Source organism: Balaenoptera musculus, chromosome 14 (genome assembly GCF_009873245.2).
Source record: "Balaenoptera musculus isolate JJ_BM4_2016_0621 chromosome 14, mBalMus1.pri.v3, whole genome shotgun sequence".
In the NCBI taxonomy this organism is placed as follows: domain Eukaryota; kingdom Metazoa; phylum Chordata; class Mammalia; order Artiodactyla; family Balaenopteridae; genus Balaenoptera; species Balaenoptera musculus.
This window is the reverse complement of record NC_045798.1, coordinates 16,184,623-16,207,417: the sequence shown is the minus strand read 5'-3', so window position 1 is coordinate 16,207,417 and position 22,795 is coordinate 16,184,623. Positions and strand designations below refer to the sequence as shown.

Here is a 22,795-nt window from a genome sequence, read left to right as displayed (position 1 = left end):
CTTGTTGTTGTTTAATTGTAAATAAACGTATTTTCTTTCCAACTCCAACACTTGTGAGCATTCCCTCATTTTCTCCTCAGCAGTTTGGAAAGCAGATGGACCAGATAGGTACTAATGTGGTCCGAACCACTTTACAAAAGGCAAAGCTGCAGAAGAATTCCTGTGACAGGACAAAGTTCTTTAACCAAAGCAAATCAGTGGAGCCTTATGTATGTGCTCTATATATCAATCATATTTAGTTTATTTAACTTTCTTAGGGAAACAGCTAAACTTTATTTCAAAGTGCAGAAACTGGGGAATGCAACAAAAACCATAGTAAACATAGCACAAGAGGATGGTTTCTGTTACTCAGTTTGGCATGAAGTTCATGCTGCAGACCCACTAAGCCGGGTGCAGAGGGGCCCATGGAAGACCCCTGTCTCTGTGCCTGCACCACCTCAGCACATGAGGGGATCTTTGGAGGGTGCTCACCTTGTTCTTATTTCAGCCAGGAGCCGAACGACTGCCATCACAGGAGCTGACCCATCTCCTGTTGCAGGAAGTGAGGTATGAATAGAGAGACTTCCCTCCTGAGGAAGCAACATGGACTGGACTGCCTGTACTACCTTCTCAGTAATGGACAGTTTATGAAGAGGCAATGCCTGATGGCGGTGGGGGAAGGGGCATGGCAAAAAGTTAAATTCAAGTAGTTAGTTTATAAGAAATGAGGGTGTTATTATCATCTGGAGTTAATTCTCAAAATTTCAGTTAAAAAGAATCAAATCACCATACAGAATTGCAAGCTAGACCCAAACAATTAAACATACAATACACTGTGGAATATTCCAAACCAAAGAAATTAATTTTGTCATCTAGGTAAAAATTTCCACACAAATGTTACTATTAAATGATTATGCCCAATAGGTAAATACACGTCACAAGTAAAATTTAAGAAAACCAAGTATTTGTGCTTCTGTACTGTGTATGTGCATATTACTCATTACAGTATGGTTACCATCTGCAGTAACATTTTAAGATGCATTTAAAAATCACCTTACCTCTGATCTTGGAACACAAAGTCTAGACAATGGAATAGTCAGTGTGTCTGATGCTTGCGACGTCTTTCTACAGTCTATGGGTGGGAATTTGACTGTAGCTATACCTTCCTGTTCATTGATAGAAGCCACTGCTCCGACGCTTCCTGATATTCCTCTACCTAAAACCTAGAGACACAGAGGGATTAGCACTACCTACCAGCTCTGATGGTGTGAGCAATTATCTGATGTGACAAGTGGGAAGAGGAAATTTACAGCTGTCATTACCAGCATTACAGTAATAGTTTCTTATAACGCAGATACCAAGCCCTGAACATGAGTTAAAATAATAGGTCCTAAAACCTTACATCAAGGTGATCACAGTATGATACAAATTCAAACTTGCAATTCTAAAATATTGCCAATATTAACACCACCACAGGACACAAGTATTGTAGTTAACATTACACGGTATTGTACTAATATCTGACTAATCTGCAGCATAGTGTGGATTAGAAGTCACGAGTTTCTTAGCTTAAAGGAACAAGGATTTTTGTCCAACTGGGTGGATGATACTTGTCTTAGAGATGAGCAATTAATCAATGGACTTATACACAGGGGAAAGCGATGACTTGGGGAAACGGTGGCTGGTTACCTGAACCTCAGACCCTATCTTGATTGTCTCTTTGAAGCCTCCAAGTGCACACAGTGCAGCGACAGCCTGGCGGGCGATTCTCTGAAGTTTGGCGAGTTTTCTGCCACTACTGCTGCCATTTTCCAGAATGCTTTCTGCATATTTCCCCAATTGTGGAATGTACATCAGCGCACGAGACAGAACCTAAATGTAAGAAGCAGCCCATGCAGTGGGAGATAAAGCTCTGGTTGTTTTGATACTAAGCATGATGCAGTGTCTACAACAGTGCCTGGGTCCCAAGTGCTAAAGGAACTCTGGATATGGGAGGGATGAAATAATTATCAGGTATGACCACTGACATTCTTGGCATATTTGCCTTATGTGATTGGACAGAACTGGAAATACACAGCCTCAAAATATGGGAGAATCAAACACTGTTAATAAAACCCCTAAACTAAAGCAAAAATTTATCTGCAGGAAAACCTTAACAGCATACTGCCTACATCTCAACACCCAAGTATCTTTAGGACACGTTATAAGGTGTTCACATCACGAATGACTGGGAAAAGGGAAATTGATTACCAAACCCTAGTTTTCAGGAAACTGAACTATTGTTTGTAAAGATGAATTACTGACAGAGCACTCAGTGTAAATCACACAGAGGCCTCCTTAGGACTTAGTAAGTACACTTAACAAATCCAATAAACCAAGGCTGCATGATTTCCTAATGTTAGTACCAATCGAATACAAGCAAGAAGGAGAAACAAGGAGTGCCATTCTTTTCCTGAGAACACTAGCCTGCCTTCTGTGAAATCAGAACTGGCCGTGAAAGGAGATGTGGGTTAACAGAGTTGAAGCTACTGAGTCAAAGCAAATTTCAGGGAAAACACAGTTAACAAGTTTATCTGGCCAGTTTGGGAACTCTCTCTTTGTTAGAATGTCCTCTGCTAGAACAGAACATTAACTTCTGTCTTGCTTCCTCTTTTAAGCAGCAACAGCGTACTCGCCTTCTCTGCTGTCGTGGTCCATATCTGAGCAGCATTTGACTCAGGTGCCATCAGCAAGCTGTGAAGCAAGGCGATCACTTCTGCGGCCATGCTGTTTGCCACATGCCCACTGATGAAAGGTCGGACAGGGTCGGTCCTGCAAGTGTCAACAGGGAAAAGTGTCAGTGCCCAGTGATGGTGAATAAGGCAGACGAGTGGCTTCAGGCTTGGCACCAGATGCAAACATTTTCTAGTTATAAATACTGGAAAAAGTGGGTTTCGGTGACTCCCATTCTTTCTGGTAACTGAAGAAGCCTTGGAAACAATGGACCCTAAACCTTTAACTGTATAAACCATCGTGATCAAGGAAAGGACCTACACTAACTACATCTGCCTCTGGCTGGCAAGCACAGAACCTCACACAACCTTCCCAGGGGCAACACGCATTTATCCTTCCTCCAACTAGAAAGAAGCTTCTGTGTACAGCTGGGATGGTGACAAGTATTGTTTGGATGAAGTAAAGGCAGCAAGGACAGAGTTTACTATTTCTACTCTCAAAAAAACTATAGTTGGTGCTCCTGGTGGTGGCCTTTCTCAGAAAAACAATCCTCCTGCCACAGATGTCCACTCAGCCTGGAGTTCCTCCCTATCCGTCCCTCACAACCTCGGATCCACCTGGATGGTCACCACTTTCTAACTTGACTTTGAGAACAACTACTACAACGGATGGGTATTTTAAGCCCTCAGATCTCATTTCCAGCAGGTCAAGGGGAGGATATAAAATTAAAACCCTCAAAACAAATCCTTTACAAAGTAAGTCTGAGAAGAGTGCAGACAGCTTCCACCCTGTGAAAGGTTTTACCTGGCAAGTTCAGAGTTCCTCTCTCGGCAAATGGAAGTTTGGGCGGTTTTCTTCTTGTCCCCTGTGGACAGTCCACTCACAGTCTCTGGGTTGAGCGACTCCACGGGTGGCCCGACGCTGACGATGAGGCCTGACTGTGCCCACTTGGTTGCTTTTCGCAGAGCAGCTGCCGCCTCTTCTGTAATCACCTCACAGCAGCCACCCTGGGGATCAGATTGAAGACATTCATGATATTCTTTTCGCTCTTCTCAGCACTATACTTTAAAAAAATCTGTTTCCCCTAATCCAGGCTCATTTTTATAAATTCATATATTAAAATATTATATGTAGAAAGTTAAATCTCCACAAACATCCTTTGTCCTCACCCAGTCAGAGATCACTGTTAGTCCTCTAGAATTTTTTCCATGCAGATTCTGACATACATAATCATAGGCCACACTACACAGTTTTCATTTCTTTTTTATCAGTTATCAAAACATCATGAATTTTTATAATTGATATGAACCTGATACCATAAAATATCATGAATATCCACGTCTATATATTTAGACCTACCTGATTATTTTTATAGTTGTACAGTATTTCATTATAGGAATGTAATAATTTCTTTAACAAATCCCCTATTTATGGGTACACAGATTCTACTTTGTTTTTTACAAACAGAACTGCCAAGGACAGGCTTGTCTCTGGATACTTGAAAATGCCTATTTACCCTCACCTTGGCAATAATGGGTACCATCGATCTTAACATTATCAGTGCGACAGGTAAAAATGATAACACTACTGTTGTTTTATTACTCCCCTTTAATTATTTATCGTGTAATCTGTGAGCCTGAGCATATTTTTATATTTTCATGGGCTTTTTTGTCTTTATTTCTTATTATCTATTATTATTACTCTTTTAATCTTTCACCCTATGGTCACTTTTTTTTTTTTTTTGATCACTTTTAAAGAATTTTTAGGCTGTAGAACTTTCTTAACAGAGCTAAGAAAATTTCTAGGTCAAAACCAAGAGTTCTCTTCTACATTTTAACGTTAATGACACATTGATTTTGACTAGTTCTCTTGAAAATGGCCTCAGTTAAGCCACTGTCTTCAATTTCTCACCCTGTGGTAACTTGAAATCTTTTTAAAACATTTCTCCTGACAACCTGAAGCCTGGCACATGTTCTTCGACTGTGGGTCTTGGCGGAGCAGCCTCCTCCATATTGGGGTTACCTTTGTCATGTCTCGGTCCATTTTCACGACTTTCTCCATGTTGGCACCAGTACCAAGTCGGAAGGGCCGTCCTTCTGAGCTACTAAAATGGGAAGGTAGAGAGAGGCAATGATTTTACAGGCATGGTCACAGGTTGGGGAGGCCTCAGTGAGTGATCTAAATCCCAAAGTGAGGGGATTTTAACAACAGCCTGGATTGCTGCCTTGGTGTGAATGACTGGATCTTCCTTTGTAATAATTCAGCTCCCCCTGCCTCCTAAACCTGGCTCTCAAAAAAATCTTTCACCAAATTTGTACTATGACGTTTCACAGTGCCCAGGAATGTTCCTTGGAAGTTTCTTCATCTATGTGCTGACTTGCCCTGACCCCGCTTAGTCTATGCCAACAGCCTGGTAGTACTTTCGGTTGCCATGATGGCAGACAAGGGATCCAATTATGAGGATGACACCATCATTCAATCATTTATTTGAAGAGAGGACTCTTTCATCTGAGACATAAACACCTCTCCTAAATTCCCTTGTGCTCGGTGGGACCTTCTCGTTGTCCTGGATTCCAGTGACAGGGCCCTGTAGATTTGTAATCTTTGGACAGTAATTATATATTTTTACTTCCTTGTTGAGCAATCATACCATTCATCCTTCGATTAAATAAAGCTATAAAAAAGTTTCTTATTTCTTCACCTCACAGTCAATGGTATCCCTAAATTTACTGATGGCTGAAGGATGCCAAAAACTGAAAACCAAGCTGCATTATTCCTTCTCAAAGCCCAGGTCACACTATAGACTCCTCGTAGGACACAAATGATACATTCTCAACAGGATTTTCACTCTGTTGGGTCTGGAGAGACAGTACCGAGTTGTGGTTAAAAGTTTGGGTTCTGCGTCAGAGGGACCTGCATTTATATTTCAGCTCTGCCTCAGTTTCTCCGTATGTAATGACAGGGATGATAGTAACATTGATTACCTCTTAGGGGTGTTAAGAGGTCTGAGACAGTTGATACCTGCAAGGGGCTTACTCAGCACAGTGCCTGCGACATGGCTAGTGCTTGATGGCATGTAGCTATTACAATCATCACCTTAGTAATGGTTGGAGAACTTCATGGGATGACTGGTCTTCCCGCTTATGGATAAAGATAGAGAGCTTGCCATCCACTGCTTCACTCTCTTCTCCAGGGTCTTTATCTCCTTTTAAGGAACTCTTGGGGCTGGTTTTTGTCAACGTGGTGTCAGGTTCGGAAGCGGTTGGAGAAAGGACTGTCTGACATCCTTTAAGCAAATAGAAAAATTGCAAAGTTGTTTGTGCGGCTCCCCTGTATAAGGAAAGCACTGGCTTTGGAATCTCTCTTCCTCCCTCTCTCCCGCTCTGTCCCTTCTCCGCTCTCTCTCCCTTTTATCACAGGAAGCACAGCTGCAGTTGTGGACAAGGGAAAGCTCGGTCTGACCGTCCACAGGAAGTGAGCGCCTCAGTGCCATTCTTCCGTCCAGGAGGCTACTCACCTGGGACCACGTAATCTGCTAGCTTTGCTAAGAGCAACGAGGCGATCTTGGACGCTGGGTCGCTGGGATCCTCTTGCTCGCTATTTAGGGAGGGGACAGAGTAGCTCCAGGGTGGGAGCTCCACATTCCCACAGTCTTCTACGCTCATCAGCGGGAGTGCCGCCCGGCACAGCTGAAGAATGATAAGAACCAGCTTTGGGGATGGGCGTTGGTCAAGCAGCAGGGAGAGGAGTTTGGACACACAAGCTGGCTGGCTCAGGATGGCTTTACCTATGTGACTCCTGCAAAAGGAGGAAGAAAAGGTCCACAATGCTGAGAATGTTATCTACAGAAATTCAGAAGCAAAAGTTCCCTAAATGAGGTTAAACAAACTGATGACTTCATATTTAATGAGGAAGACACAGATTTGGCAATATGTTTATATGAAGGAGAATTAAGGGTTTTTGTAAACATCTGATGAAAGCTCATAATTGACCAACAATACTTTAAAAGATTTTTGAATATTTTCTGATACCTGATGTTTATTTAATTGAGATCCTATGGTTCAGCACGATTCACAGAACACCAAGACTTAGAAACCCAAGCTAGGAGGCTTTTAGTTTAGTCTTTTATTCCTTTTTAAGAAGTGCTTCAAGACCAAAGAGATCATACAGTGTTGTACTGGCCTCAAGAGTCTGGGATCTGCCACAGCTGAACCTGTTACATTTCAGCAGAAACCAAAGAATAAGCAGCCTTATGTGGACAAGCTTTTGTGGGCCTCACAGCTCACACATGATTAAACATCCACAGAATATCTTCTTTTTAAAGATACAGCATGAGAAGGTGAATTAATTACAGGTCCTGGCTGATTATTCTTTAATCTTGCTATAATGAAGGTAAAGATGTTTGGTTACTGAATGCAATTGTATTGACTCAAAAGGCTAGCAGCTGTTGCCAGTAAAGTATTGAAGCAAATGATAATATGTTATTTTATGATGTAGATATTCACCTAAATAATTTTCTTATTTTGGAACTAAATGCTATTTTTCAATGACTTCATCCTCTACTGTTTTTCTTGACGCAAGAGCATATCAGGATGACCTAGTAAGTTAGATGTTTCTAAAGACAACCACCCGCAAAGGAAGCCAAATCACTCAGAGGAAAAGCCACCTCCTCCCACAGCTCCAGCTGGGCCTTCCTTACCTCGACAGGTCATTGAGAAGACTCAGGACGTCCTGGAGGGCATCGTTCCCCGCGGCCTGGTTGCCGCAGCACTCTGTCGCTCGGGCGAGGTGGTTGGTGAGAAGGCTGGACACCTGACGGGCCAGACCTGAGTGCACAGCCTCTGTGGAGCCGCCTTCAAAGTTCAAGAAAGAAGAAGCGCGGTGAAAACCCCAGGAAGGCATGGCGAGTCTGCAGGTGTGGCGAGCCTGCATTAAAGCCCTCCCTTTGCCCAATGTTTCTTTAACCTGCTCAGTATTTCATTAGCCATCCAATTAGTGTCTCCTCATTAGATAACAACTGCACATAAACAAGGTAACAGTAACTTGAAAAATGATTCAGTGTTGGGGAAAGACATTCCTCTTAATTAAAACTGAATATAATTAATCCACACAAAACCCAGAAACACACTTTGATTGACAGGCAAGAATCACCATTTTACTGTGACGGAAACATCTTGATATATATATATATTTTTTTTTTAGTGAGGTACAGTTGATATACAATATAAGTTACAGGTGTATAATATAGTGACTCGTAATTTTTAAAGGTTGTACTCTATTTATAGTTATTATATAATATTGGCTATATTCCCTATGTTGTACAATATACCCTTGTAGCTTATTTTATACACAATAGTTTGTACTGCTTACTCCCCTACCCCTATAGTGCCCCTCCCCGCCCCTCTCCCCACTGGTAACCACTAGCTTGCCCTCTATATCTGCGAGTCTGTTTCTTTTTTGGAAAACACCTTGATGTTTAACTCACACCCTATCTCTTCTCAAACATAATAAAAGACCTTTTTTGGTCTTTCCATTTTCACTGTAGTTCCAGAGCCTTCCCCAAACATCTCTCGTAAAAGCCACAATAATTATTTGCCATTTACTGTTCATTCTGCCTGGAAGTCTTCTTTATCCTTCAAGAAGAACTCACATGTCACCTTCTTTGGGAAGCTTTGCCTGATCCCTAGCACAGCTGATCTGTAGGGACCTCTATGCTCCCATAGCACTCTGTGTGCACCTTGATCATGGCATTGATTGCACGGTAATTATTTGTTCATTGGTCTATTTCCCCCACTGGACCATATTTTTTAAGGTGAGAAACGATGCCTTATTCATCTTATGCCTGGCTCTCAGGACAATAAAACGCACAGTGAATGAATAAATAAACAAGCTATATACCTGGGATACTACGGAGAAGTTATCCTTCAAGTTTACTTTTTAAATTGGATTGGTGACTGAAAATATAATCTGGAAATAGCACCTCAAAAGTGCAACTGAAAAATCATTGCATAAAAATATTTATTCGGACACCGTTAGCAGTGTTGACAAAAAGGAAATGAAAGATGTCTTCAATTTCCTGGGGTTACTGTACTCCTTCAGGTGGTTATCGTTCCTCCCCACTCCCTCAGCTTTACTGAGGTATGATTAGCAAATAAAAATTGCATATATTCAGATTGTAGAATGTGAATTTTTTAAAAGGTGTACAACGTGATGATTTAATATGCATATACACTGTGAAATGATTACCACAATCAAGTTAGTGAATACATCCATCACCTCCCATAGTTACCTTTCTGTGTGTGGGGGAGGGGATAAGAACACAAGATTAATTCTCTCAGCAACTTTCAAGTATAAATAAAGTATTATTAATTCTAATCACAATTCTGTACATTAGATCTCCAGAACTTATTCATCTTATAACTGAAAGTTTGTCCCTTTGAACAACATCTCCCCATTTGCCCCTGCCCCCTAACCGTGGCAACCACTGTTCTACTGTTTTATGAGTTTGGCTTTTTTAGATTCCACATATAAGTGAGATGGCTGCAGTATTTGTCTTTCTGTGTCTGGCTTATTTCACTTAGCGTAATGCCCTCCAGGTTAGGATACTGTTTACTGTCATTAGAGTAGTGATAAATTTTCATAGAACCATGCCGATGAAGAGGCTCCCATGAAATCATAATTGATTCAACCAATCTACTTATGTAATTTAATATAGCTTTTCTTTCCCCCATCCAGCACAAATACTTAATACACAAACACATCAATAGAAGAAATCAATGAGCTCTAGAAAGGAATCCTGTTTCTCACCTTCTTCTTTTTCCCATTCAACGCAGCGGTTGGCAAGCACCTGGAAGGCTGCCCAGGCCATGGTGGCCACCTTCTGCTTCTTGGTTTGTTTCTCACTGGAGCTGGACTCAGTCTGGCTGCTCAAGCTACACAGTCGATCCATGAGCTGAACAAGGCCACTGCGCACCAGGCACTTCTCTTCACTCCTGGGCCAGGCAGAAAGGGTTGAATGAAAGAAATATAACTGACCAGCCCTTAGGAACTTCTCACTTAAGATTCAGGTTATCAAAGGGCTATAAAACATGTCGGTATAGTTCCTTGTCCACAACTTAGGATACCAATGTATAACTCAACATAGAAATTTTTTAGAATGAGTATTTTCCTTCATAAGTAATGAACTTCAAGTTCTGGTTAGTTCGTATAGAAGAGCAAAGTAAAAGTCGATGGAATCAACACAAGGTTACCATAATAGAAAAAAACTACACATTTTATCATAAGGGGATTCAAAGAATGACTTCATGAATTCTTGACATCTTCAAACTATTAATCAAGTAACTAAGAGAGGAAATAAATGTGCAAAGGCAAAAAATTTTGCTCAATACATAAGTAATTTCCTAGGGAACTATTTCTTTCCTTCAAACTTCTCCATTTTGACAATGTAATATAATCCCTAATGGGGATCCACATTTGATCATGCAGGAACTCAACAATAAGGAATTTACATAGTAACTTTAAGTGTCTGTCAGGAGACAAGCTCATTTAATCAGAGTGATAGTGTCACTGGATAATCAAAACCAAAAAATCCAATTTTTTTAATTAAAAAATATTTCTATTTAATCAACTACACTGTGGTGTACCTTACTAACAATAAAAAGCATTTCCTTGCTTACCTGGTGTAAGGTATAGTACATAAGAGTCCGATGCTATTTGCACAAGCAATAGGGTAACGGGCGCACAAAGACACAACAGAGGTCATGGTCTCGCCGAAGGCTTCCTGGACCTGCTCGACCATCCCACCACAGGTTAGTTCTTCAATTCTAGGGAACAGAACCAAAGCTCAGACTTCCTCAACCATGTCAAGAACGGCAATAGTGAACTCAAGAGCAAGAGAGTTCTTCTGAGAAACCCAAGAGTGTCTAGATGAATCCAGAACTGAAGGAATCTTGGAGATCAGTGTTTCCCAAACTTCAGGATCACAGAAGGTTGTTGGAAGGGATTTCTAAGTGTGCCTCAAAGACAATGCCCACACTCAAGAAAAGTCTGGGAGGGCTTCTAGCGCAGTGGTTAAGAATCCACCTGCCAATGCAGGGGACACGGGTTCGACCCGTGGCCCGGGAAGATCCCACATGCCACGGAGCAGCTAAGCCTGTGTGCCACAACTACTGAGCCCGCGCTCTAGAGCCTGTGTGCCACAACCTCTGAAGCCCGTGCGCCTAGAGCCCGTGCTCCGCAACAAAAGAAGACACCGCAATGAGAAGCCTGCGCACTGCAACGAAGAGTAGCCCCCGCTCGCCACAACTACAGAAAGCCCGTGCGCAGCAACGAAGACCCAACACAACCAAAAAAAAAGAGAAAAGTCTGGGAAATCCCACGTTAGGTAAAGGTAAGTAGGGTTCCTCACTGCAGGACTACTCAGAACCTTTTAAGGTTAAAGTCTTTCGTATCTCTAGCAGCAAGAGAATGGCACCCAACATTTCCCAAACTTATTTAACAATGAAACCATTCATTTGAGGCATGGCTACGACATTCCGTGCAGCACTGAATACTGTAAATGCAATTGCACTAATGAGAAAACCAAGACACAAATAGATTAGCGAAGCGTCCTTTGCAAGTTCGTACTCTGATTATGAGCAGAATATGAGAATCTTGTTGGGAAATAAGACTTACCCAGTGTAAAAACACAACCTGGGATAGATTCTATGGCAATTAATGCTGGCTGAAAACTGGAACTATCGGATTTATCTACAAAGATATACAACATAATATTGTTTATAATAGTAAAAATAAATAAAAACTAAGGTTTAAAAATAGGAAATTGGCTTAAAAAAGGTCCAGGGATATGATGCAGTGCTATCCGAGCACTAAAAACATTACAGGAGATCACTACGGTTAGACTAAAGACTGAACAAATACACTAAAACATTAACAGGTTTTATTTTAAGATGCTGGATTTACAGGTGATTTTTATTTTATACTTTGGGATTTTCTGCATTTCTTTTAGATGTCTGACACATGGCATTAATAATGTCATGAGGGAAACGTAATGAAGGAAAAAGGAATAATGCTGCCAGTGTTACAGAGAAACTACTCTGGAAGTAAGCTGTGGCAGTCACTAGTGTTACTCACTACGCCTTCTGGGCACCGCTGCGGTTGGGTGGGCATGTGACTAGTCTGGCCAACAAGCCAGAGCTCTGACAAGGGCCCTGAAAGCTTTCGAGATGGTGGTCTCCTCCTCTGTCCTGAGCTCTCTGTGATTACCATGAGCCAAGACAGACCTGCAATGGATGTGAGCAAGAACTAAAATTTTGTTTTTTCTGCAGCGAAGAGCAGCCCCCGCTCGATGCAACTAGAGAAAGCCTGTGCGCAGAAATGAAGACCCAACGCAGCCAAAAATAAGTAGATAAATTTAAAAAAAAAGAAATTTGATCTAGTAAAAATAAGCACCAAAAATATAGGGATATAAGGTTGTTGACTGCAGCACTATTGTTAATGCAAAAGGAAACCAAAACAGAAAGAAGGAAGAAAGGAAGGGTGGAAGAAAGGAAGCAGAGGGAAAGTGAAAGAGGGAAAGAAACAATAAATGAACCTATGTGTACATCAGTAGCGGATGAGTTACATAAAATATAACCATCTTTACAACGGAGGTCCATGAAGTTCTTAAAAGCTATAATGCAGATCTATACATATTAACATGAAAAGACACAGATATCCAAGATATATTGAGGAAAACAACTGATTACAGTAAGGCCTGTGTAATATAATCTGAATTGAGTTTTTAAAAAATCATACACATACACACTTAAGCATACAAAGAGAATGAAATAGCTATTATGTATGCGTAGTTGATACAACAAGCTCTTAATGAACAGAGTGGAATTTAGGAAGGGAAGGTGAGTAAGGAGACTTTTACTTTCTGTTATATGCACTGAATTTTTAAAATTAAATCCTGTACCAGTTTTATTAAAGTATATTATTTTATGGGAAAACATTAAAATCTAAGATCTTGCCCCAAGAGTAATCTCTGGAATGGCTTTCGCCCATTCCAGACAGGACAGTATAAACTAACAGAAACAACTGACCTGGGTCCTCCCTGAAGGACCATCGTCACCGGACCCACAAGATGTGTCACTCCCCCGACTCGCACGGCAGCCGTCAGCAATTCCCGCATGTGCACCAGCGCCTGCTTGCGAGTGTTTCCCCGCCGCCACCGTGTCTGCGCAGCCAAAAGAAAGCTGCTGCTGGACACCTGAAACGCATGAAAAGGAAGTACACCTGACTCCTGCTGTCACACGACCCCTCGCGCTATCCACCTGTGGTCGGCAAAACGTGACGTACAGCTTGGTCAGGGTTGGTGCCGATGAAAGCAAACAGCTGCCCCAGCAGGACGCTGTAGGTGGGCTTGTCCCTGCTGTCCTCTATGGCCAATGACTGCAGGAGCGTGAAGGAGCTGCTGCGGTGGCTGGTCACGTGGCGCCGCCTACAGCCAAACAAGAAAGCCGCTCAGGGAGTGTGTTGCGATGACAGCGTTCAGCCGCAGGTGGGAATCCGACCTTGGCCATTAGCTATTTACCTCTGATTTGCTCTAGTAAATTCCAAATCTTCATTACCAATCATTTCCAGGTCAGAAGGAGCCGACATGCTGCGAAGAAAAACAGGCTGCCGCACAGCATGAGATATCACCTTTGTTTCAGAGGCTGATTTACAAGCTGCAACAGAAAGGAAGAAGAACGTTGACATATCTGCTATCCTATTTGTAAGGATGGCAGCAACAGTGAAAAGTAACAAGGAACCACCAAACTGTCTAAGAGTATCTTTGCTTTCCAGTTCAGCCACCCAACCAGCTAGCATGGCACACAGATGATTTTTAGGCCAATTTTTTTTTTTGGGGGGTGGGGGGGGCGCCGTACCACACAGCTTGTGAGATCTTAGTTCTCCAACCAGGGACTGAACCCGGGCCTTCAGCAATGAAAGTGCGGAGTCCTAACCACTGGAGCGCCAGGGAATTCCCTAGGCCAATTTTTTAAAACCTTGAATATTGAGGTTTAAAACCTTGAATATCAAGGTTGAAAATTACTTTATCTTGAAAAACTAAACTCTTTTTATCAAATTGGGTTTCCAAAGAAAGGCTGAAAAATTCATTTAATTTTGTAAACCATCAGTGTTAACGTTAATATTAAGCATTCCAAAAAGCAAGAGAGGACAGAGAAAGTAATTTCTGGAAGCAAAAAATCTTAATTCAAATAAATCCAGATCTTTTTTTTTTTTTTTTTTTTTTTTTTTAGATATGGCCTTTGTTCCCCCTTTAATCCTGGATTTATTTAGCTGACTCACTGCCATTTGGTGATACCTCTGCTTTGATCATAGTTGATGTGAGTAAATATCACACTTTAGCTAGAATCTGACCAGCCCTTCCTATAAGACATATACTCCTATCAAGGAAATAGTTGTTTTGTAAAAGAACACTTTAATGGAAGCAGACAAAACTGCATGTGAAGATAGGCTAAGAAAAAAAGATGTTAAGAAAGTTGAGGTCATTTTGAATCTGTCTTAAAAATGGTTAGATAGCTTCAATATAAAAAAATTATAACTTTTGAAGACACTATCTCTTAGGAAACTACTGGTTCATCATCTCTGATGCCAAAAGCCTCTTAGAAAGCACCACCAGCCTTACTGAGTGGGTAAGTCTTTTATGGGACCTTTAATGAACACGGGCTACTGTGGCCAGGGACATGGTGTAGCTGACCATCTTAGCATGTGACCATACTGCACACCTGGCATGCTTCCCCTGCTGCAGGGGGACCCTATTACTGGGGTCAGAAACCTGGGAGTCATCCTAGACTTCTCTCCCTAGTGAGAGGAGCCCTGGGCAATCAGATGGGATGAAAACAGTTCACTTGCTCCATAGTGTCCATCGGGCAATGGGTCTAGACAACATGGAGTCTTTCATTTAAGAACATGTTTATGACTTGTTCTCTCAGGATAATAATTAACACTTGCTATTATGGGCTCTGTCCAGTGTTGTGGATCTGGCTTGAGTAAGAAGACTCGTTTATTTCCCTGAGAAATGCGTTTTCAAGCTAGCAATTAAAATGTGACCAGGAGGGCTTCCCTGGTGGCGCAGTGGTTAAGAATCTGCCTGCCAATGCAGGGAACACGGGTTCGAGCCCTGGTCCAGGAAGATCCCACATGCCACGGAGCAACTAAGCCAGTGCACCACAACTACTGAGCCTGCACTCCAGAGCCCGCGAGCCACAACTACTGAAGCCTGCGTGCCTAGAGCCCGTGCTCTGCAACAAGAGAAGCCACCGCAATGAGAAGCCCACACACCACAATGAAGAGTAGCCCTTGCTCGCCGCAACTAGAGAAAGGCCACGCACAGCAACGAAGACCCAATGCAGCCAAAAATAAATAAATAAAATAAATTAATTTAAAAAAAAATGTGACCAGGAAAAAAATTAATAGTGGAAATTCATGCTAGAAGGTTCCACATAATTACTAAAGAGGAAATGCAAACTCAGCTTCCAGAGAAAAATATGATGCATTCCAGGATTCACAATGTTGACTAATTATATGTCACTATGAAAACGACAATCCATAATCTAAAAATGAGGGGCACTGGGATCATAAAAACACATGTCACTGGGCTCCTTAGATGCTTCCCCTCAAGACTAAACAAGGCAGATGACGAGGCACCCCTGATGCTCAGATGACTCACAAAACACCACATGAATTCAATGAAAAGTACTTCTTGGCTGGAAAAAGTAAAAGGCAAAATAAAAAAGTTGAAATTTCCTTTTTTTCCTTTCTACGAGTACACAAGAGTGATTTTCTTTTCTTTTTCTTTTTTTTTTAAAGCAGCTGATGTATGTTTTATGAACAGACTAGCGCAGACAGCCTTGCAGGGCTGGCTGTCAGCAGTACCCGGTGTTTCTGCGGGGGTTCCTGAGATGCTTCTTGTGAGGCCGGCCTGGGCCGCAATGGTGACGTGCAGCAACAGCTCAGCTCGGTTCATTAGACTCTTCACTAACGTCTTCGTTTTAGCCAGTGGGTGCGAGGGTTTCTGAATAAGAGAATTCACTTCTTGTAGGAACTTCTCCCTATAAAGAAAGACTGATGTGCATTTAGTTGTCCTCTGGTTTACCAAAACTAAAGTGTTTAATTACAAAGGCTATGAGAAGATAGAGGGGAACCTAAGCAAAAGTAACCTGATAAATATTGCTCGCCTTCCCCCTTCCCCATCCGAGGAGAGCAGTGCTATAAACTGGCCAGTTTTAGTTCCTTTTGCCCAGTTTCAAGTGCCTATATGCTAACTTTTGAAGGCTAAAATCAAAATTTCCGAATACCAAATAAGTTCCAACTCTAAAATATTTAGTTGAATGCACAATATTTTTTAAAATATCTGTTAAGAGATGAGATCTTTGCATTTTGTTTTGAGCATCAAGGTGATATATTAGCTTTACACAGTTACTAACATCACTAACCTCAGAGATAGGACCATGTTTTCAAGATCATTTCCATCAAAGGAGACTTCCTTCATTGAACACAAAAGTTCTAGTTCTTTCATTTTGTTCTAAAGAAGGAAAAGTCAAGAAAAGATGGTATGCAGAATCTGCAAAAACCGAGTTTTACTGTACACGTTAAAAGGAACAGAAAATTTCAGGGAAAAAACCCACCTTTGGTCCATATTTCTACACCAGAAGCACGTTTGTAAGTTACTATTTGATATTTTAATGATTAAAAATGGCAATGACTACTTTCTGGGGATTTCTTCAGTGCTTATAACTTTTTTTTTTTTTTTAAAGGCTTGAAAGCAGAATTTGATAATGATGATAACTGCTTTATAAAACTATTAATCAATTAAATAACTTTTTCTTTGTATCACTGACATGCTGATCTAATCAACCTTATTTAACCCTTTTTAAACAATGGGTATGTTTTGAGGTATGCAACATTTTAAAAATGATGTTATCTCTACGCACACAGTATATACCATTGTACTACAAATAGCAATGCCCCAGTGATGAGTCATACAGCTTGCTCACCTCATTAAAATGGTAATCATAGAAGAAAGGCATGTTGTTCTCCAGTTTCCCCTGTGTGGCATCATCAACCTCACTTTGCCATTTCTGTTCCAATTCTGCAACACTCTGACACATTAAAATATAAAACAACGTGAAACTAGATGCAAAATAAAAACAAATGCAATCTGTAAATTCAGAAATTTTAGTCGCAATAATCTTTTTAAAATTCAGATCACTTTTTAAACTTCATTAAATTTCCAGGAAAGAAGTCATTTCCCACAGTTATGAGACATCTAAATGTTTTAACTTTCACTTACCTGCAGCTGTCTCTCCATGGCATTGAGTTTCTTAAATGTCTCTCCCATGATTTTACACAATAAATCATATTCCTCAGCATGTTCTTCTTGATACTGGAAATTTATTAGGGACTGCAGTGCATCAACCAAGTTCAAGTGCTTAATGACACATGATACCACCATTTCCTCCATCACGTCTGGCTGGATTACTTCTCTGCGATCACAAGGGAAACCAGTCAGCTATATGACTAGTATTGGTAAGGGCTCAACTTACCAATACTGTATTTTATAGATGGAAGAATGTACGCTTTGATTTAAGTATGTTAAATATTCACCACACTTTCTTTATTACAAGTTGGCAATAATTTGATATATTTAACTGATAAAACTGACATTGGCCGATGAAGCTGAAAATCAAAATTAAACAGACTTCATTTTCTATGATTTGTATATTTTGAGCTGGTGTTATATTAGAGCTGGAATAGGTCTGAGGTTAATAAAAGATCTGTGGCACGATTTATCTGCCAATTAATTTTATGCAGTATTATGGCTGGTAGTATTTTGGGCGTATGGATGTTGGGCTGAAAACAATGGTGCTTTTGTATTTTTTCATGTTAAATTTCATCTATTCTTTAAATTCTTCTCTCTGAAATGGCCAATCTTGCCTCAGAAGGCAGAGCAGAGGCCTGCAAAACAGACTTAACTTTAAGCTAGAATACCACAAAGACATTGGTAACTGCAAGACCTCACATTCTAGATTAAAGATTACCATCTCTCCAGACGCTGAAAATAAAGAAATGTCTTTAGACCCTATGGAAACCAAAGTTGATGACTACCTTCAAGTAGAAGGTCAAACTACCTGAGAAAAACCTAGAACTTGTCAAATGTTAGCATGCATCAGAATCATATGGAAAACCTGTCAAAACACAGATTACTACTAGGCCCCATCCTCAGAGGTTCTGATTCAGCAGGTGTGAAATGGGGCCCAAGAACTGACAAGTTCTCAGGCGATACTAACGTTGCTGACTGAGAGCCCACGCTTTGAACCCACCGACCTGGAACACCACCTGGGGGTACTCTCCAGAGCACCTGGTTAACATTCGTCAAGTACATGTAAAATGAAAGGTTCATCTGCTAGACTACAAGAAGAAACATACTCTCTTCACTTGTTTAAATGTTTTTTCATTGGGAAAATAAAGTGCTGTATAGCAACATACTTTATACTTGGTCTAAATTGAGGTCTGGCACGCCCAGAAATTTCCCTGAGCTTTATCATGATTCCTGGAGGCAGCCTGATCCGGGGCAGGTCAAAGTAGTTTCCAACAGGAGGCACGAGGATGTCAGAGGGGTAAGTGAATTCTCTGTCTTCCTCGATGGTCAGAGGCAGTGGAGACGGGCTTGGAGTAAGGGCAGGGGAGATCACACCATTGGCCTCCACCTGCCACTGGCACCTGAACATAAAGAAGAAGAGATTCTTCACTTCCTCTTCTATCTGGAAAGCTACTTGAAGTTTGCAGATATATCGATATTCAACATTTGAAGGATCACATTATGTATTAAGTATTTATTCATCAAACCTCCTCCAGAGGCTAAAGAAAAATGAGCATTATATGAAACCCCATCTTTGGGACTCTACCTCCTCCCCAACACTTTATTATAAAAACTTTTAAATATACAGAAAAGTTGGAAGAATTACACAGTTAACACTCATATACCCACAGCCAAGATTCTAGAAGGAACATTTTGCTATGTTTGCTTTATTGTCCATCTTCCCATCCTTTTGGGGATCCTTTAATTTAATTATACAGTATTTGGGTTGGAGAAAAGCTTACACAGTTCAAGGGTGTAATTTCAAACTTAGTAAAGTAAGGGCCACAAGGCACTTTGATGTAATTTTCATCTTATTTCTTAGACACAGTGATACCCATGGGATTGGCAGGCAGTAGGCACAATCAGTTGGGAAATGTACTAAAAGTAGTTTTCCACATAAAGTCCTTTTTCCTTTGCGAGCAAAACTAGTCCAATTTGAGCCTTTTCTTACCTTTGTAAAAGTTTGGACCGCAGCAGCTCCTGACAGGCTTCTTCTTCTTTGGTAATTTCTGGTCCGTTGTATAGGATTCTTAACATGGAACAAGCTAACACAGACAGACCTAAAGCCAGGTCTACCAGAAAAGGTAAGCCTCCCGACACATCCTCTGAAGACTCCTACAATGCAGACAGGGCAAACCAGACTGGTCAGTTACATGGAGGAGCGCTTCACCTGCGCCGCACCACACTGCACTGTCCCCAACCACAGGGGCTCATGGAGCAGTGTCAAGTATCATTGCTACGGGACACAGAGACAGCACCCAACACCATGAGTAGATAGATGGCGGCACTGGAATGACCACAGAGTGAAGTCTCAACACAATTCTGGAGAGAGAAGAGTCAGTAAGACTCCATGTTAGAAACAGCATAAATCACATGCAAGATTCTTTGGATAGCTTCCTCTCTGCTGTACCTATCCAGGTATAAATCACTATTTCATTTTGTCACCTCCATTCTGTGCTTGAACGAAGATGCTGTCAATGATTACACTGAATTCATTCAATAAATATTTATTGAGTGCCTACTGTGTACTAGCCATTGTTCTAGGTGCCTGAGATAAAGCAGAGAACAAAACAAAGATGCTTGCCCTCATGGAGTTTACATTCTAGCAGATAATCCCACTCCAGAGAGTCTTGGCTTGGTTAAACTTAAGCAACCGCCAAGTCTGAAATACATTTTAATTTATTTAAATAGGTTTAATTTATTTAAATAGATTCCTGGGAGGAAAGTAACTGGTACTGTTAAAAGGAGTAGACTAAACCTATATACAGACTGTAACATGAGTAATTAAGCAGAGACAGATCTAGACTAGCAAGAAGAGCCTTTGGGAACAGAATAAAAATAATCCGATTCTACTACTCTTAAAACCCAGAATCCAAGGGCTCACTTCTACAAGGTGTTCGAGTCTTCTTCACCCTCTGGAAAGATGGTGGAGGCAGACCACCTCTCCAGGCTTTGAAGACAGAGCCCCTAGCAAGGGATTCTTTCTGTGGTGCTGTATTGATTTTAGGTCCCAGCTAGTTTTATTCCATAAAACTACTACTTCTATTAGTGGTCTACTACTGCTAAATGGAAGAGATGGATGAAACAGCAGCTCATTTTTTGCCTTGTTTCCAAGGCAAATATGATGTATGTAACCAAGGCACACAGGAAAAAGTACACTATGCCCATAGCAGTGGTTAGATTCAAGTACCTGAGCGCGAACTGTGCAAGCAAAGCCCCACATAGCTTTATCGGGAGTGTTATGTTCACGGCCACTTCTCATTTCAAAGGAGAAGGTGACTGTATCTCCTTCCACCTTAAAATTTAAGGGGGGAAAATGCACTTTAAAAACAAGACACACAATTTTCAAGAGAGCAATGAATTTCAGAGATTTACTTTCAGAAGAACCACAGCAACATTTCACTTCTTTTCTCACTCGCTTTTTGATTCAAATTCTATCCCCTCTCATCTGGACACCAACCTTTCAGCTGTCTCTCCTGACCAGGTAGCTTTGGGAATGAGGCATCTGTGAAATGGCCACGATTGCCCAATAGCAGGGTCAGAGTAAAGATCAAATCTTGAACGTAATTTCAATAAACTCCTCAGATTTCTACACTTTCTGCCCTCCCCCTCCTCCATTTCACCACCTCACTTGTGCCAATAAGGTGGGCAAATAGCCAGTAGCTTGAAGAACACAGAGAGAGTGATGAAAGACCTTGCTCTGTATTGTTGAATCAATACCATGAGTAAGAAACAAAATGCAGGAAATCAGAGAACAATTAAAAGTATTGTGCTGATCCAGATTTGGACGCATCTGGACTATACCTCTGGAGGTAACTTGCTGCCTATGGCTGAATTAAAGAGGGTACATAATATATGTGAGAGAAAGGCTCTGGGAGCAGACTCTGGAGAGGTTTTCAGGTTTTAGTGGGCATTTCAGTTCATATTCATATTCTAGGTAGATATGTTATAGTTCAAGGGCCCATATTACAAAGCATGGCTCCAATCTCATCAGTCTGAGAATGGATAGTTATTTTTGCTCCAAAGGCCCCAATTCATTTGAAAACACTGATTCCACATTTTAAAATGGCAATGGCCCTGTGGTTCTAGGACACCCATCATAAGGGAGTCTAGAGAACAAGTGAGCGGGAAGAACTAGCAGTCCTTTCAATGGACAGGGAAAGAAATGCTGTGACAACCTCAGCCCATGGAGTAACCTATGGAACAGACAGATACAAGTTCTGGAGCGGATAGGGGTCTGATGCCTTACGAGTGAAAGGAGGGTCATTCTGAACAAAGTAGTGAGTTTACAGGCCTACCGAGGTAGCCCCACCTCAACAAAAGCCCCCGTGGCAAATGTCTTCTAGAATTAGAGTTAATACTTGGGCCCACGGGGAATGCAAGTTCATTTTCTTTTCTAGGCAGCAAATGTGCCTGGATGCCATACCTTCACCAAGTCTTTCGGCCAACCAGTTCCTAAGACACTACGGCTGCCATATCCCAGTGTGTTGCCTCCATACTCAGCAACCTTCCTACTGTTTGTGTTAGGCCCCGCGTATATCACCAACTTCAAAACAGAAAATATACTGTTAGACTGTAAAAGAAAAACAAAAACAACATCTACAAATAAAAAGGCTGCAAAAAAACGTTCGTTTAAAAATACATTTATAACCAGGCACTGGTGTCATTATAACTAATATTTCCTGATTTTTTTTATTTATTTATTTTTATTTTAGGTACAAGTGATACTTGTTTAGATGCAACCAGCCATTGGTATTTACAGGGCAGCCACAGAGTAGTATCAAGTATTACTACAATTTAATTGGCTTGGGGACCTCACATTAAAATAGTTATACTCAGCTATTATATGTATTTTTAAAAGTAGCTATTTTAATCCTAAGTAATGACATATAGCCCATTAATAACAGGTATAGTTTGCCCCCTTAAATCCTCCCCAAAATTAATAAAGTGAACAAATACAGATGGCAAGATGGTTATATCTAACATAAAAAATAAAAGTAAAAAAAAAAAATTCAATGAGTAAGGATTTTAAAAAATGCAACAAACTGAAAATAAGCCATATATTCTTAGAATGTTGCTTAATGGTATAAAAAGAAATGACACAAATTTGGGCCAGAAAGGGGGCTGCTTCTTCTTGGGTCAGTTTTCATGTATCAATATTTTTCTTCAATAAAAGCTATTCATTTATATACAATTAACCAACTTTCTAATATGGAAGAAAAAACATTTAGACATCATTTGGCACTCAAATACTTCCACAGGAAGAATAAGGCTCTGGCTTCTGTAAATACCAAATTCTGTCTTGTAATGCACACTCTGACCACCTCTGAGCTCAGTTTGGATCTAAAAGCTGCACTTTTAGCCCTGGATGCTTAATCATTTTGTGATTTCTTACCCTTCTGCACCTTTGGGGGACACCGGCCAGGGACCACTGGAAAAGTAAGAGTTACTTTTATCCATGCAGTAAGCCTCCACATTTAACACTAATGTCTACTGCAGGCGGAGGTTAGCTTACATCAGAAGATGCAAGTTACTGTTTTTTAAAGGAGAAACAAAATGACACCCTCTAAAATGGCAACCTCTTCCATTTCCATTTTAAACAGTCATATTATTTGAATGTAGGAAATGGGGGTAGCTACTGCCAGGAGCTGTGAAGTGGGACAGACTGATGCCAGGAGATATATTTTTTGA

At 40.9% G+C, this 22,795-nt stretch overlaps 1 protein-coding gene across 7 annotated transcripts in view; it reads right to left on the bottom strand.

The window, feature by feature from the left end:
• Positions 1-22,795, bottom strand: part of HECTD4 (HECT domain E3 ubiquitin protein ligase 4) — a 196,115-nt gene that overhangs the window by 68,358 nt on the left and 104,962 nt on the right. For 5 of the 7 annotated variants that reach the window (XM_036823844.1, XM_036823845.1, XM_036823846.1 and 2 more), the window contains 22 exons: positions 21,531-21,677; positions 20,295-20,399; positions 19,056-19,219; positions 18,232-18,465; positions 17,036-17,228; positions 16,740-16,844; positions 16,179-16,267; positions 15,619-15,794; positions 13,268-13,403; positions 13,033-13,174; positions 12,777-12,943; positions 10,368-10,514; positions 9,499-9,683; positions 7,391-7,544; positions 6,209-6,489; positions 5,788-5,977; positions 4,714-4,795; positions 3,496-3,698; positions 2,655-2,790; positions 1,669-1,851; positions 1,038-1,202; positions 472-641 (listed from right to left, as the gene is read on the bottom strand). In XM_036823844.1, coding sequence (XP_036679739.1) covers positions 472-641; positions 1,038-1,202; positions 1,669-1,851; positions 2,655-2,790; positions 3,496-3,698; positions 4,714-4,795; positions 5,788-5,977; positions 6,209-6,489; positions 7,391-7,544; positions 9,499-9,683; positions 10,368-10,514; positions 12,777-12,943; positions 13,033-13,174; positions 13,268-13,403; positions 15,619-15,794; positions 16,179-16,267; positions 16,740-16,844; positions 17,036-17,228; positions 18,232-18,465; positions 19,056-19,219; positions 20,295-20,399; positions 21,531-21,677 — 3,554 coding nt within the window. The remainder of the gene's footprint in view (positions 1-471; positions 642-1,037; positions 1,203-1,668; positions 1,852-2,654; positions 2,791-3,495; positions 3,699-4,713; positions 4,796-5,787; positions 5,978-6,208; positions 6,490-7,390; positions 7,545-9,498; positions 9,684-10,367; positions 10,515-12,776; positions 12,944-13,032; positions 13,175-13,267; positions 13,404-15,618; positions 15,795-16,178; positions 16,268-16,739; positions 16,845-17,035; positions 17,229-18,231; positions 18,466-19,055; positions 19,220-20,294; positions 20,400-21,530; positions 21,678-22,795) is intronic. The other 2 variants (XM_036823847.1, XM_036823848.1) reach the window with 1 other exon arrangement.